This window comes from Ipomoea triloba, chromosome 3 (genome assembly GCF_003576645.1).
Source record: "Ipomoea triloba cultivar NCNSP0323 chromosome 3, ASM357664v1".
NCBI lineage: Eukaryota > Viridiplantae > Streptophyta > Magnoliopsida > Solanales > Convolvulaceae > Ipomoea > Ipomoea triloba.
In genome coordinates this window covers 23,985,220-24,001,395 of record NC_044918.1, presented here as the reverse complement: position 1 = coordinate 24,001,395, position 16,176 = coordinate 23,985,220, and the positions used below count along the sequence as shown (strand labels likewise).

At 45.7% G+C, this 16,176-nt stretch overlaps 1 protein-coding gene across 1 annotated transcript; it reads right to left on the bottom strand.

Annotated features, from left to right (window-relative positions):
* Positions 1–11,051: 11,051 nt before the first annotated feature.
* Positions 11,052–12,090, bottom strand: LOC116013103. The gene is made up of 2 exons (XM_031252760.1): positions 11,547–12,090; positions 11,052–11,500 (listed from the first exon to the last, which is right to left on the bottom strand). Exons 1-2 carry the CDS (start codon positions 12,088–12,090, stop codon positions 11,052–11,054), a joined length of 993 nt encoding a protein of 330 aa, XP_031108620.1.
* Between the last annotated feature and the right edge of the window lie 4,086 nt (positions 12,091–16,176).

Here is a 16,176-nt window from a genome sequence, read left to right as displayed (position 1 = left end):
CTTTTGCTAGTTTGTTTTCATATACTTGAGCCAAATAAATAAGGTAAAACATAAAGTGTGGAACTTGAAATTAATAGTTTCAGTTTCAAAAAATAGTTTCAGTTGACAGAAGCAATCTGGAGAGCATTCCTAAGTATAAAATCATCTCTTTTCCATTGCAAAACCTTCTCTTGAGAAAGCGCTATATAACTGATTTGACAAACTGATCCCAAAACATAAGAGCATTCCTATAAAAGGTTTTTACATGGTTTATGTCATAGCACGGTTTATGTCATAGCACTTGGATGAAAGATAGAGGGAGAGAAAGAAGAATGAGGAGCCTCTGCAAGAGTGGAGCTTTTTGCAGGTAAATGGGACCCACTGACGCAATGGACAGCTGCATCAAACACGCGTGAAAGGCACATATTGCGCCCGCTGTCAAACACGCGTGAAAGGCACATACTGCGCCCAGCGGGCGCGTGCACTGCATGCTCAGGCACGCCTGACAACTTAATTTATTATTATTATTATTATTATTATTATTATTTTTTAAATCTTATTTGTTTTATATTTTTTTCCCTCCCATCCCATTTTCTCTTTCTTAATCACACTAACAAAAACTCTTTAAAAACTGTGAAATAACTCCACTAATAAGGATGCTCTAAGAAAAGAAGCCTGCTACAGGTCCTGTGATAATGCAGTAATATAATAACCAGAACAATTGTTTGACAATTAGTCTAGATATCTCCATTGTCCTTGGTCTGTTTTGGAGATGCTCAAGTTCTCCAATTGTACAAAAAATGACTATATTTTTGTTCAAAATTATTATTTTAGTTAAATAATTAATAATTCACCAATAATTTTATGGATGCATAAATTAAAAAAAAAATTGTGTAGTAATTGCATAAAAAACATACAATTGTAGCCCTATTAATATTATCACTTTTATTCAATTTAGATAAATAATTTCAAAAAATTGTTGAAACCAAATTTTCATTTAATATCTATTTTAATTATAATTTAATATATTATGATATATTTAATATGAAAAACTAATAATAATTTTAAATAAATTCAATCTGTTTTGACCGAATAATAAATTCGATTGTATATTAATTTAGAATTAAATTAACTATTATAGTTATACAAATTTTTCAAAAAATAAAAAATAAAAAATTACAAACTAACCCTATTTAATATGGTTAAAGCCACATTACTATAAAATAATTAATTTTACAAATATAAATTAGATATAAAATAATAATGTTCATCTTATTACAAAAACAAATATTTAAAAAATTAAATGTTAATGTCCAAATAATAATATATGTTAATAAAACTGTTTGACTTTGTTTTCAAAAAAAAAATGTTTGACTTTTAGGCTATGCTCAACAAACTTAGCTGAAAACTGAAAAACTATAAGTTAAAAAATGAAAACTGAAGAGCTGTTAAGCTAGCTGATTATGCTTAAAAGTGTTTGGTAAAATTAATTTTTTTTTTATAAGCTGATAAATATAAAAGGACTAAAAAAGACATCTTCATAAAATTTAAATAGTTTTAAATTTAAATAGGTTTGTTTACATGTTAAAATTTAATATTTTGAAATGAAACTATTAGCATAATCATGATCTAGCATCCCATAATGAAGTATTGCGAATCTCCTTCATCTCAATAGAAGTCTCACTTAATCCAATACAATCCTATTCATATATATATATATACTAGTATTTTTATGCGCGATGCGCAAAATATAGGTGCCTAGTATTAGTACTTTATATTAAAAGTTTAAATTTATTTAGATTTTAGATGCTTAAATTATAGTAAATAATAATAATAATAATAATAATAATAATAATAATAATAATAATAATAATAATAATAATAATGATGATGATGATGATGATGTAAAATATTTTTATAAATTTGATATTTATATTTTAAAAAGTAACTAACATATAACTCTAATATATAATGTGTATATGTATTTGATAGTGCAAAATACGGATACGAAGCCAAACGGGAAATACGATCTATTATTGCCTCAAAAGATCCAAATCCGGTTTACAAAGCGAATAAAGGCTCGAAGGGCTCGGCGGGTCGGCAGTGGATTTTCCTACTGTCCGAGCTCACTTCAAGGCTTAGTCAAGAATCAACCAAAAGATCCTCTCTCTCCTCATAAATGCGGTATTTATAAGAGGGAAAAGGTAGGATCGCCGGGCTTCCGGCATGACGAGAACGTGGCGCGCATGTGCCCGCCTCACTCCGGGCCTAAGCGGGAGGGAGCACGTGGCGGCCCTTGACACGCCACGTCGCTAGCCGATCGAAGGTACTGTTCGGTCCGTGACGCCGACCATGAACCGATCGGGCCGAACGTCCGGCCTCCCGACCGTATGGTCTCCGACCGGTCTGGAGCGACCATACGGTCTCTGACCGGTACTGGAGTATATTTACTATCATCTAGCCCCCTCACCCCAAAGCGTGACAATCGCGAGCGCAGAGGAACGGTTTGGGGTGAAAACTATTATTGAGCCGACCGCGCCATCACTTACCGCGATGGCCTTCTCGCGCGGGCGCACGGGGAGACGGTGGGGACTCATGTACGGGCGCAAAACGCTTCGGCGGGAAAACCCTCGAAAAACGAACCACCACCCCTGGGCGATGATTGGCCTTCTCTGCTCTACGCCTATAAATAGCTCCCTCCGCACTCTAGCGCTCACTTTTGCAACTAAAGCTATCCGGAGACCAGAGCTTCCCGAGACGAAACAAAGGCCCTCGCTATCTGCGCCGCGAAATATTCACGCCCTTCCAACGTCTTTACGCTCGGTAAGTTTTCCATCCTTTCTCTTTTGACGACATAGTCCCCACAGTTTAGGTCGGTGCCCGCGCCAAGTCGCTGAACCCCCATCCCTTCGCTTAAATAGGAATCTAGGATGTCGGACTCGGACAGCCAAAGCATTTCAGGTCAGGACTACGACGTAGCGGGGAACGAGAGTTTTACCCCTTCCACCGGGGGCTCCACCTTCAACCAGATCGACGAAGTGGAGCATGTCTCCGCCGACACCGAAGAGAACGAAGGGCCGCTGCGCGCCTCGGCCTTTACTGAGGACGTCAGCACATCGGGCCGGGGCAAGTTGCCGCGGGTTGTGGTCTCGGCGTTATTTCCTCACCGCAGCCCCCGCACCATAGAAGACGTCGCTTCCTCACTGCGCCGAGGAGGCGCACCGCGGGAATTGCGCGACCCTGAGCGGATCTCGGGCCCCGAAGCCTCACGCCGACCAGCCGCTCTGCCGGCCCCGGGCGAAGTGAGTTCGTCAGCTCCAGACCCTCGCCGACCTTCGGCGTTGCCCGCCCCTGCTGGGGCCAGCTCGTCGGTACCCGATCCGGCAGAGGTCGAACTGGCGGGCGACGAGCCTACCACCACCCGGAAGAAGATGCTTTTTCTGAACAGCGAGGTCGTTCAGCAGTAGAAGTGCCTGCTCACCCGTGCCGAAATCGACGAGATCCACGCGCTGTTGCGTGGCAGGGAGACGTATAAGGTCAGCCGTTCGCTCGGCAACGTGATCGATCGGCACGTTGACGATTGGCTTGGGATCCATCTGGACTCCCTGAAAGCGCCACTGACCTTCCCCTTCTCTCCTCTTCTCCTCGCCTTTCTGAAATACTACGAGGTGCTTCCCGGGCAGATCATCCCGAATGCCCATCGGATGATCGCGTGTTTTCCCCTAATTTGCGCTCGGCACAAATTGGTGTGCACTGTTGAGCTGTTCAACTTCCTCTACGCCGTCAGACCTCTCTTCGCTAAGCACGACGGAGGATATCTGATGCTCCAGTCTCGGGGGCACCATTGCACTCTCTCTAACGTCCCCGACAGTAACAAGGGGTGGAAGAACCCGATACTCTCGGTCGAGTATAAATGGAAGTTGCCGGTCCCCCGAGAGTGGTCTACTCACTTCACCGAGCACCACTTCCCGAAACGGACCCGAGCTCTGGCCGACGCGGCCGCGAAGATCTCCTCGGAGGTGTACGACTACCTCATCTTCCAAACCCCCGAGAGCTACAAACAGGCCAACCTCTAGCCCCCAGATTATGGCCGAAGCGAGAAGTACGAGCCGAAGCCGATCGCGGGCCGAGCAGCTAAGGTTTCCTCGGCCGAGCCGAGCCAAGGTCATTGATAAGAGTATATTTGGTCATATTTTTACCCCATATTTAAATCCATTTCTACCACTAAATATTAATATTATGTTCTTAATAATATTGAATTTCTTCATTGTGATAAATAATTATTATTTGACCAAAGATGATGAAGATTTGATAATTGAGCATAATATTAATATTTTGTAGTGGCATTTATAATCTTGTTTTGTATGTGTATATTTAATTGCACCAATTAGGTGGAAGACATGATTTGGTGGAATGATGTGATGAGTGGGAAGCAAAAGACAAATGAAAGAAGGCAAAAAGAGGCATAAAACATGGAGCCAAAAGCAAAAAGAGAAAGTGGAAGATTCTGCAGAAATTCTGGAGGAGGACAATAGGCGTCTGTCTGCATCCTGAAACAGACGCCTATTGTCCATTTTCACACTGCCCGGATTTTTGGACTTTCGCCGCGGTGAGAATTAGGCTCGCCGCGGCGAAAATCGTTGACCATGCGCGAGAATTCTGCAGTCCAAATTCCAATTTTGCCCCTGCCTTTGCCCAACTATAAATACCCCTCATTTCTCCATTCTTCAAAATCCAATTTTCAGAATTAGCTTAGTCCCTTCCCCTCTTTAATCCTTTTCTTCTCCTTAAAAATGTAGACCTCCAAGTGAGGATTGTTTAGTAGTGTAGGAGTAGATTAGGATTTATTTTGTAATAAGAAGAGGGATGATACAAGGTTATGAGCTTCAACCGATGGATCGAGGGGAATTTCTTCCCTTTCTTTCCTTAATTTACCTTGAGCTAATCTTGTATCAAGATGCTTGTTCTTAAATTTATTTATATTTGGATTATGGATTGTGTTTATGTCTAGATTGTTGTTTGTTCTTTATTTATTATGATTTGTTAGTTTAACTTCTATGAGTTGTTGTGTGCAAGACTTGTTATTAAAAGTGTGTGATTAATGGATCCAATTGCATGCTTGTTTGTTGTTGTGTCACGGTGAGAATCGGGCATGGCTAGAACACTCTTGCCACACCTATTGATTTATACAATGCGAGAGCTTGATAAATTATAGGGGGATTTCTCGGCTAATCTTCGGTTCCTTCACTGGCGAGAGCGGGTTGGAATTTAGAAGTTAGCCAAAACGGTTCCTTCACGGGTGACAACGTGTTGGAATCTAGAGGTTAGTTTAGGCTACCTCCTCACAACTTGTAGGATTAACTTGGGTTTGGGCATTTTGATTTGCTTAGGATCTTTAAGACGAGCCTCGCTTGTAGACTACGAGAGTAGATAACTTGCGGTTTGGCACACTCGGGTAGATCACGAGAGTGGCACCGGGGACTTTAGTGCATTTCCTCCATTCACAAGGGATAAAACTTCTTTTCTACATTTGTTTGACACATGATAGATATTGACCCGATCCATATCCTTACATATGTTGCATCTAATATATCTCTCTTCATTTGTTGTTTTTATTTTTGTTATTTAGTTTTGTTTGCTATAACCATGTTATGACCGAACTAGCTTCACAAGAATCAATCCGAGTTAGTGCTTGACCAACCATTCCCTGTGGATCGATAACCCCGAAATACTCCGGGTATTTGCGTGTACCTAAAAGCTACGACCAGTCATAAAGATCGCCTTCGTCCTAACTCCCTTGGGTCGGCTGTAGCGATCCGATCACTGGATCTAACCCTTTCTCTTTTGCTTTGTGCAGATATGGTGCTCGACAAGGCCTTCGTCGCTGCCCCCGCTGCCCCTCGCCCCAAAACCAAGGTGGCCTTAGGGGCGAAGAAAGCTGCTGCAGCAAAACCGCCTGTCGATCCCCCGGTCGCCAACGTTCCCGCCCCGACACCCATCGAGACTTCGTCGGGCGGCGCTACAGCCTCCGACCTCTAGGTCACTTGCGGCCAGAGCCGACGAGGGAAGGAGAAGCGACAGGAACCTGAGGTCGAGGAAGTTCTGACCCTCAAGCGCACGAAGCGCTCCTCAAGCAGCCGACCTTCCGAGTTGCAAGAGGGCCTGCGCGAGAGGGACTCACTGGCTGCCACCCTCGTCGACCAAATCAGGGACAAGGTGCCGGGCATGGAGGCCATCATGGGATGGTCGTGCAACCGCCTCGGGGAGCAGATCGCCGAGGACATTCTCCGGGTAAATTCATCGGTTTATCAAACTCTTCATCAGCCCCCACTCGGGCAGGGGTAATTGACTTTTCGTCTTTTCAGCTGACCCATACGACGACCGACCTCTTCTGTCGAGCTCGAGCCCTGGAGAGTATCTGAGAGAAGGAGGTCGAACCGCTCCAGAAGCAGGTCTCATTTGCCGAGACCAAAATCAGGGAGCTGGAGAAAGAGCTCGCTGCCGCCGAGAGCCGGGCCGAGAAGGCGGAAAAAGACCTCACTGTGGCCGAGGAGCGAGCCGAGAATGCGAAGAAGGCTGAGAAAGAGGCCATCGAAAAGATGAAGGACGCCAGCAGCCTTGCTCGGTTCATATGCACCGATGAGGCTATAGCTAAGGAGTTCCTCACAGCCTTCATCAACACGGAGGTCGGGGACCGGCTCGTGTGGGTCGTCGGGCAATGGGCTTTTACTTTCGGTTGTCGGGCCATACAAGAGCAGGTCCACACAGCTTTGACCGAGGGCCTTGAGGAGACCGACCTCCCCGAGGTGCTAGCCCTGCTTCCTGGTGAGGTGGCCGACCCCGGCCCCAAGCCTTATTCCGAGCCGGGCCCCTCGAAGTGATCGGCCGGTAGGAAAACTTTTTGTCATGTTTTGAACTGGCGAAGCTCGGCCCGCCCTTGTGCCGAGCATATTAAGACTTCCGTTTTAGTGATATTCTCCTTTTGTTTCAAGCGTCAGTTATTTTACTTTAGACTTGAAAGTTGTTTTCTCGCCTATCAAATGCTTCAACTCGAGATAGACTCGGTCTGAGATGGGCACCTTGCTCCCATCGGCCTCGAAGGCCATATGATCGGGCACCTTACTCCCGAGATGGGCACCTTGCTCCCATCGGCCTCGAAGGCCATATGATCGGGCACCTTACTCCCGAGATGGGCACCTTGCTCCCATTGGCCTCGAAGGCCATATGATCGGGCACCTTACTCCCGAGATGGGCACCTTGCTCCCATCGGCCTCGAAGGCCATATGATCGACAGGTTAGGGTGGTGACCTCCGAATCGGCCAAAGCAAATGATTTTCATTCAATCAACATGGTCCTTACAAAGGGCTTCTTTTGGCCCGAATACATCACTACTAACCCTAACTACTGGTGGAACAAGACTAGATGCTCCGAGTTCCAAATTCGATCCACCGGTTTTCCCGTAGTGGTTTCTAACTTGTAACTGCCGGGTCGGATTATGGCCGAGATGACATATGGGCCTTCCCAGGTTTGTGCAAACTTGCCGGCTTCATTTGGTCGGCTGGCTTTTCGTTCTCTGAGAACATAATCCCCTACCTGGAAATACCTCGGTCGGACTCGGAGGTCGCGGGTCTGCTTTATCTTCTTCTGATATTCAACTATTCTTCGGGCCGCGACCTCTCTTTTCTCTTCCAAGGCGTCCAGCTCCGCGACCATCATTCACTCATTGTCGTCCTCAACATAACCCCGTTCTCGTGAGGTCGGGAGCCATGCTTCGATCGACAAATGCGCTTCAGCCCCGTAGACCAACGCAAAAGGGGTCTCTTTGGTAGCCTCCCGAGGGGTCGTCCGGTATGCCCACAACACATACGGCAGCTCATCAACCCAGCTCTGACCGGCATCGAATAGCTTCTTCTTCAGCCCATCCAAGATCGTGCGGTTCGCGTTCTCGACTTGCCCATTTCCTTGGGGATACGCTACGGATGATCATATAGACTTCGTGCCAACCGTAGCTAGGAAGTTTTGAAAATACTGGCTCTCGAATTGCCTTTCGTTGTCTGTGATCAGGTGCACGGGGACTCCAAATCGGGCAATGACGTTCCTCCACACAAAACGTACACACTTCTGGGCTGTTATGGTCGCCAAGGGTTCCGCCTCAATCCACTTTGAAAAGTAGTCGATGGCCACTATCACGAACTTCTTCCGATCTACCAACATCGGGAACGGGCCTATGATATCCACCCCCCAGCGAGCGAATGGGATCGCTGTGCTGATCGGCTGGTAAAAGGTCGCTGGCCGACCAGGGGTCTTAGCAAACTTTTGGCAAGGCTCGCATGCTCGAACGAGGTTATCACAATCCAGTTGGATGGATGGCCAATAATATCCCATAAGCATGATCCGGCGTGCTAGCGACCTGCTCCCCTGGTGAGCCGAGCACAGTCCCGAGTGTAGCTCTTTCATGACGATATCAGCTTCGAACGCGTTCAAGCACCTCATCAACGGGCCCCCATAAGATCGCCGATATAGGCGATTGTCCACGATCTGAAATCTGGGCGCTCGGAGCTTCACCTTCCGCGCTCGGTCTTCCTCTTGGGGCAGTTTCCCATCCTGGAGGTACTCCTTGAGATCAGTTATCCACGGGTCCTGTTCAACTTCGACCGGCCCAACCTCTAGCAAGTCTACGCACGGCGCGGTTGCTTCTTCAATATGAGCAATCTTTGAAATGTGCTCGGGAGCCTCGTGTACCAACCGCGATAGCATGTCCGCATCAGCATTGTCAGCCATGGGAATGTGGCTGAGTTGGTGGGCCTCGAATCGTTGCAGGACGGCCAACACCCGATCTCTATAGACTGTCAACTTGTCCCCTTTGGTGATGAACTCGCCATTAACCTGTCCGACGACTAAAGCGGAATCCGTTTGAGCTCGAATAGACTTGGCCCCTAGCTGTCTCGCCCGCTGTAATCCGGCAATCAGGGCCTCATACTCGGCCTCATTGTTGGTCGGCGAGAAGCGGAACAAGATGGAATAATAAGCCTTAAAGCCCTCGGGAGTCGTAATGACTATCCCCGCTCCCGCTCCCTTCTTCCCGCTGGACCCATCGGTACTTACTTCCCACCATTCGGGAGATTGGAGATCATTCTGGTCGGCTCCGGTATCACGCGCGGTGCATTCCACCACGAAGTCAGCTAAAACCTGGGCTTTGATGGACGGTCGGGGTTTGTACTCCAGAGCGAATTGCGTCAACATCATCGCCCATTTGACCAAACGTCCTGAGGAAGTTGAGGTCCTGAGGATAGCCCCAATCGGCTGATCCGTCAACACACGGATATTCCGACCTTGAAAATAGGGCGTCAAATTCTTTGCCGCGATGACTAGCGCGAACACCACCTTCTCAAGTCGGTTGTATCGGAATTCTGGTCCTTGCAGAGCGTGGCTCACATAGTATACTGGCCGCTGTACTCCTTCACTGTCGATTCGGCATAAGACCGCACTGACAGCCTGATCTGAAACAGCAAGATATACCTCCAGGTCTTCCCCTGGCTCGGGCTTCGACAGGACGATCGGGGATGCTAAGTAAACTTTCAGGTCTTTAAATGCCGCCCGACTGTCATCGTCCCAAATAAAGCCGTGGGACTTCTTTAAAATTTTGAAGAAAGGGTGAGCCCGATCGGCTAGCTTGGAAAGGAATCGACTGAGCGCTGCCAATCGGCCCGTGAGTTGCTGCACTTCCCTGATGCTGGTCGGTGGCTTCATATCCAAGATAGCCTGAATCTTGGCCGGGTTCGGCTCTATCCCTCGTTTGGTCATCATGTAGCCCAAAAACTTTCCAGTTTGCACAGCAAAGGTGCATTTCTTCGGATTCAACCTCAGTCGGTGATTGCGCATAATTTCAAAGCATGCTCGGAGATGGTCGGCGTGGTCGGCCCGAGCGGCGCTCTTGACGAGCATATCATCTATATAGGCCTCCATCGACCTTCCCAGCAACCCCCCGAACACCGAGTTGATCATTCGCTGGTACGTAGTCGCTGCGTTCTTCAGCCCAAAAGGCATCACTCGGTAGCAGTACAATCCATCCGGTGTCACGAACGCGGTCTTCTCCTCATCGGCCTCGGACATCATGATCTGATGATATCCTTTAAAGGCGTCCATAAAGCTCATGAGCTCTGCTCCCGCCGTCTCATCGACCATCTGATGAATGCTCAGGAGAGGATATGGGTCAAGGGGGCAGGCGCTGTTTAGGTCGGTGTAGTCGATGCACATACGCCAAGCGGGGGGCTTGGGCACCAAGACTACATTCGCGACCCATTCCGGGTACGTAACCTCTCGGATGTGACCCGCCGAGAGTAAGGCCTTGACCTCCCCTCTAACGAACTCCCGTTGGTCGACAGACAAATGCCTCTGTTTTTGTTTAACGGGCTTGAAGGTCGGGCTAACGGACAATCGATGGCAGATCACGGCTCGGTCCACCCCGGGCATGTCCTCCGGGCCCCAAGCAAAGATATCAGCGAATTCTCGCAATACGGAAAGGATCGATCGTCTGAGGTTCGAGCAAAGGGACGTTCCGATCTTAATGCATCGCTCGGGCCGATTCGAATCCAAGGGAACTTCTTCAACGGGCTCGGACGGCCCAGGTTGTTCTTTCTTCTCTTCATCTTTCCGTCGGGCAATGGTGTTCACACGGGACGTGCTCGCTGCTTGTTTCTCTACCGCCCGAACATAGCACAATCTCGCCGATCGCGAGTCTCCTCGCGCAACGCCGACGCCCTCCGGGGTTGGGAACTTCATACACAGATGGGGCATGGAGATGATCGCCTTCATCTGGGCTATTCCTGGTCGGCCCAAGATGACGTTGTGTACACACGCCAAATTTACGACGATGAACTCCATTTCCACCTTCAACACGCGCAGATAGACTCCGACCTCTACAGGGAGGACGGCCATTCCTTCTGGGTGAATCATGTCGCCCATGAAACCTGGCAGCGGCGTCTGAACCGGCCTCAGGGTTGAATTCTCGATTTTTAACTTTCGGAACGCGTCCAAGTACAGGACATTAACACTGCTACCCGTGTCCACCATCACTCTTCGGACCTCGGCTCCGCAGATGTCAACAGTAATGACCAACGCCTCGGCCGACTGGTGTCCTCCGAGGGGGAGGTCTCGGTCAGTGACTCCTCCTTCAGTCTCTTCTCTGGTTGGTCGGTGCTAATCGAGCACACGGGCAGGTCCCGCGACCAAGCTCGAAGGCGATCAGGATCGTCTCCCCCTTCCGGCCCGCCGAAGATGACATGGATAATCTGTTTCGATCCGGCGGTGGGAGGATCTTGGTCGGGATCAGGTCCCTTATCCTTCTTCTCTTTGTCAGATTTCTTGAAGTACTTCTTCCAACCTCGGCGTCGGCTCCTTTTCTTCTCGGCAGCAAATTGCGCCAGTTCTCCCGAGCGTAAAAGGTCTTCGATCAGCCCCTTTAAGACATGGCACTCGTCGGTTTCATGACCTTGGTTCCTGTGATAGGCGCAGTATTTGTCTTTGTCGGTGCCGGGAGTTAGATCATGTTACAAGATTGCGCATACTCCAGGATCTCCCCAATCGGTCTCGAAGGGGGGTGTAGATCGGATTCCCATCCTGATCCTTCCTTCTTGGGTCGGGCTGTCGTCTCACGTCTCTTCGACTTTGTCCTCCAGATTCTTGCATGCGCTTGGCGGCATTGGCTTCTTCAGCTATCGCGTGGTCGGTCATCCTTCTCAGGGCCTCCTCGTAGATGTTCGGCTGATTAAGGACGAGGTCCTGGTATAAAGGCCCCGCCCGTAGCGCAGAGAGCAGTAAGTTGACCGCAGTGCGATCGTCTACCGGCTCTATCTCCGCCACGGCCACCTTCCACCGTTCGCTGAAGAGGGTCAAAGACTCGCCCTCACGTTGCTTGGCCTTTTCCAGGGAAGTAAAGTGCTTCTTGGCGGCCCTCGAAACGGCAAAGCGATGAACAAACTTCCTTGCTAGCTCGGAAAAATCGGCGATGGATCCTGGTTCAAGAGACGCGAACCACTCAGCTGCCCGACCTGACAGGGTTGAGTAAAAAGCTCGGCACATCACCGCGTCGGACACTCCCATCATCAGCATGTTTCCGTAATACGAGTTAACGTGCTCTTCCGGGTCGGTTCACCCAGAGTAATCTTTGCTCCCAGGCACACGGAGGTCCATGGGATCAAAATGTGATGAGCACAAATGATGAGTGTAAAAAGGGTGTAATGTCGTTCCGCTGAGGATTGGGGTTATGACAGGTAATTGTGTGAATTACTAGGCACTAGAGTATATGAATTAATAGAATCCAAGCAACAAAGACTGAATGGTGCAAAAGAAAGCAATTGATTAAGGTGTAAACTGTATGATAAAAGTATGGGCCAGATTAGGGGGATTGTAACCTTGATGTTCTAACAAACTCTGGATTAGGGAAAGAATAATTAACCAAGGGATATATGGGCAATGCACAAAAGAATTCTACTCAGCTACTTTCGTAATCAATAAGAGAATTAGGCTAAGATTGCCCCACTGTCGTGATGCATCAATCATAACCTTAAGAACCTAAGCATTGTAAGCCCCCAATATTACCTCTATTTTCATAGTAGGAAAATTAGGTTGAAATTGGTAAGGCTTGAGGTCTCCATCCAACTGTCGTTGTAATGAATCCCTCTTCTATACTAGCAATTAATTCTGGCCACAAACCAATAACTAGTGCAAAGAAATCCCTAAATCAACATAAACCCTAGGTAAAAGATTCAATCCCTTTATGCAATTAATCATAAATCGAACATCAAGATTAACAATGGACCCCTAATCCAAACCCATAAACGAATTACTCCCTCATGATGGGAGTAAACACAGCAAAGCAAGAAGTAAAGATGGAAGACATAGCTGCAATATTAAAGAATAAAGAGGTAAACTTTACTAATAATTCTTCAAAGTAAATCTGATCCGAACGATGATTCCAAGCTTCAAACTGAATTCAATGATGTAAATATACTCTATTCTATGCTATGGAAAACTCTAAAGAAGGGAAAAACTTCACTAGACTAAAATTAGGGTTCCCCATCCCCAAAAATATCAGAAACGCGGCTTAAATACTGGACAGCAGCCGGGTCACGACCGCCATCACGGCCGGGATCGTGGCCGTGAGGCGGTGTGGCCGGCTGCCTGTCCATGGTGGAGATCACGGCCGTGAGGCTGGCCGTGATGCGGCCCCATGGTCTTCTTCTGACTCCTTTTGTGCTCTGTTGCTCCTTTCCGGCCCGGGGTGGATTCCTTATGTCTCGAAAACTAGTCCAAGATGACTGAAAATCCTTCATTTGCTCCTCATTTGTGAATAAACTAGACATGATCAAATATAACACACAAACGAGCCTTAAATGTATCAAGGTAAAGAAATTAAGCAACAAAACTCTTGATTCGTGGGGTTTCCTACTGTCCGAGCTCACTTCAAGGCTTAGTCAAGAATCAGCCAAAAGATCCTCTCTCTCCTCATAAATGCGTTATTTATAAGAGGGAAAAGGTAAGATCGCCAGGCCTCCGGCATGACGAGAACGTGGTGCGCATGCGCCCGCCTCACTCCGGGCCCAAGCGGGAGGGAGCACGTGGCGGCCCTTGACACGCCACGTTGCTGGCTGATCGAAGGTACTGTTCGGTCCGTGATGCCGACCATGAACCGATCGGGCTGAACGTCCGGCCTCCCGACCGTACGATCTCCGACAGGTCTGGAGCGACCATACGGTCTCCGACCGGTACTGGAGTATATTTACTATCAGTATTATTATTATTATTGAAGAAGATAAGAAAATATATGGTGGATGCATGTACATAGTAACAATATTGGAAAAGATAACGGAAGTTATAACGATAGGGGTATAATTGTCCAAAATATTATATAGTACAACTTTTATAGCATAATGTATAAAAAAACTTAACGGAAAAAATAGACATAAATAAAGGGTATAACCTTCATTCATACTTATTATGTTTTTAGATATATATTGTGTGGACTAAATGTAAAATATAAAAAATAATATACTTTCAGTACTCAAATAATGTATTTTTCTTGAATACAATGTACATTGTTAATATACTAAAAGTACATTATTTGTATATTGCATGTACATTATTTGATAGTATGGTCCACACAGCTGTGTAGACCATGGTCCACACAATAATGATTGGACTGGAGGCATACAAGGCGACGAGAGCGTCGCCAAATTAGGTGAGTAAGGATGTAACACACATGGAACTCTGCTACACATTTTTTAGGTTTGATACAATTTTTTGGACTTTACTAGCACTTGTAAGCATTCTATAGTTGATAGGATATTCTAGAAGCATATACATAACACTAGGGTAGTAGAGATATATAGAATATTTTAGAACATTAGAGAACCCTTAGTTTGTGTAGAGATTTAGGAAAAGTTCTAGAGCTAGATTTTTAGCCATTAGATGAAGTAAATCACCACCCTTCATTGAGGAGATGGAATTGCTATAAATACCCCTCATGGGACTCATTTGTAACCATAGAGTTTAGCAATCCAAGTTCGTTACAAAGTCTTTCAAGTGCTTTGTTTAGCTTCTTTGCGAGATTCTTGCTTTACTCACTTTCTTAGCCACCCCACAATTTCAAAGGTTGAGCACTTTCGAAAGTTGAGCGAGGCAATGAGTTCGTGACAATATGTATCCATATTAAGCTTTGTTTTCGAGTGACTTGTCTCTCCTCCTCTCCCCTTCCCCAAAACAAATAAAAACACAAATAAATTTTTATCTAATTCTCACTACATAAATCTAAAAAATTGAGGAAGTGCACAATAAAATGTTTACAATTAACTTCATTCTAAATGAAATAGAGATTTAAATTAAAATTATAAAAAGGAAAATAATGATATTACCTTTTGTTTCTTGTTTTTTCCGTGTGCTTCACTGAAAAAGGTCAAATACACCCATACAATTTATATGAAAAGGTCAATTAGGCTCTCGAACTTTTAACAGATGCAATTAAGCATATCAATATGTCATTTTAGCGCATTCAAGCCCGAAAGCAGGTCAGTAACATATAATAACAGGTCTTTAAAATTCCGGCAATACTCTGGCAACCTCCGGGGAAAAATCTGCTATCGACTTCCTTCTCTTTCGCCACGCTCTGAAACTCCTGCTTCATTTCAATTCTTCTCAACATGTCTTCCAGCTCCATTGTCTTTTTCAAAGCCTTTAATATTTCTTCCTCCTTTAGTTTCAATAAAAATTGCTTTGATTCGTATTTTTCTCAACATCAATGCCGAATTGCCGATTGTTATTTCCTATGCTCTTGTAAACCCAATCAATCTCCCTCATTATGCCTCAAAACAAATAGATAAACCCAATATCATATTTGAACTCCGAAAATACCAGAGAAAAGAAATCAAAGAATATGGATTATGTATACCTGTAAACAAATACATCGATCAATTTCAAGGAATCTGTTTCTCAAGTTTAGGCACGAGATTCCGAGAGAAACCCATTCTGCTGAGGATTCTTCGTTGCCGCAAAATTGTGATAGTTCTTCAACTGCCGGCGGAATCGGATGAAACTGCAGCATGATTAGGTGTTGCTACGACAGAAGAGGAGAGGGTGGGTTAAAGCAAAAGTTATCAAGACCAACAATGCCGTCGACGCGGTGGCATGAAAGAAAGCCCAAAAGCCTGTGGCCATGTCTCCCATTGAGAATGAGGAGAATTTTGTAATTAGCAACGTCGGTCAACGACAGTCGGGCTGTCAACGGCTACCTGTTTATTGGTAACCTATTAGTTATCAGTAAAATGGATTTATTTGATCAATTTTAATTAAAGTTTGAAGGTCTATATGACCATTTTTCCTAATATTTATATAGGTAGTTTAATTTCAAAAATAAATAATCATTACGCTTGCTTTACCTTTCAACTGGGTAAATGTTACTTATTAATTGCCAGGAGAAACCTTTTGTTTCATCATCTTTCCTTGTGCTTTAATGTAAATGCATATAATATTTATAGGTAGTTTCACCCAAAATTTAATTTTAAAAAATAGATAATCATTACCTTTCAACATGTTTGCTTTTGCTTTACATGGTAAAATTAAATCTCTTTAAACTACACATTATCTTGTTTAAATAGCAGACTCAGAACACCTAAAAAAAAAAGTTGACATCGTTTAATTGAC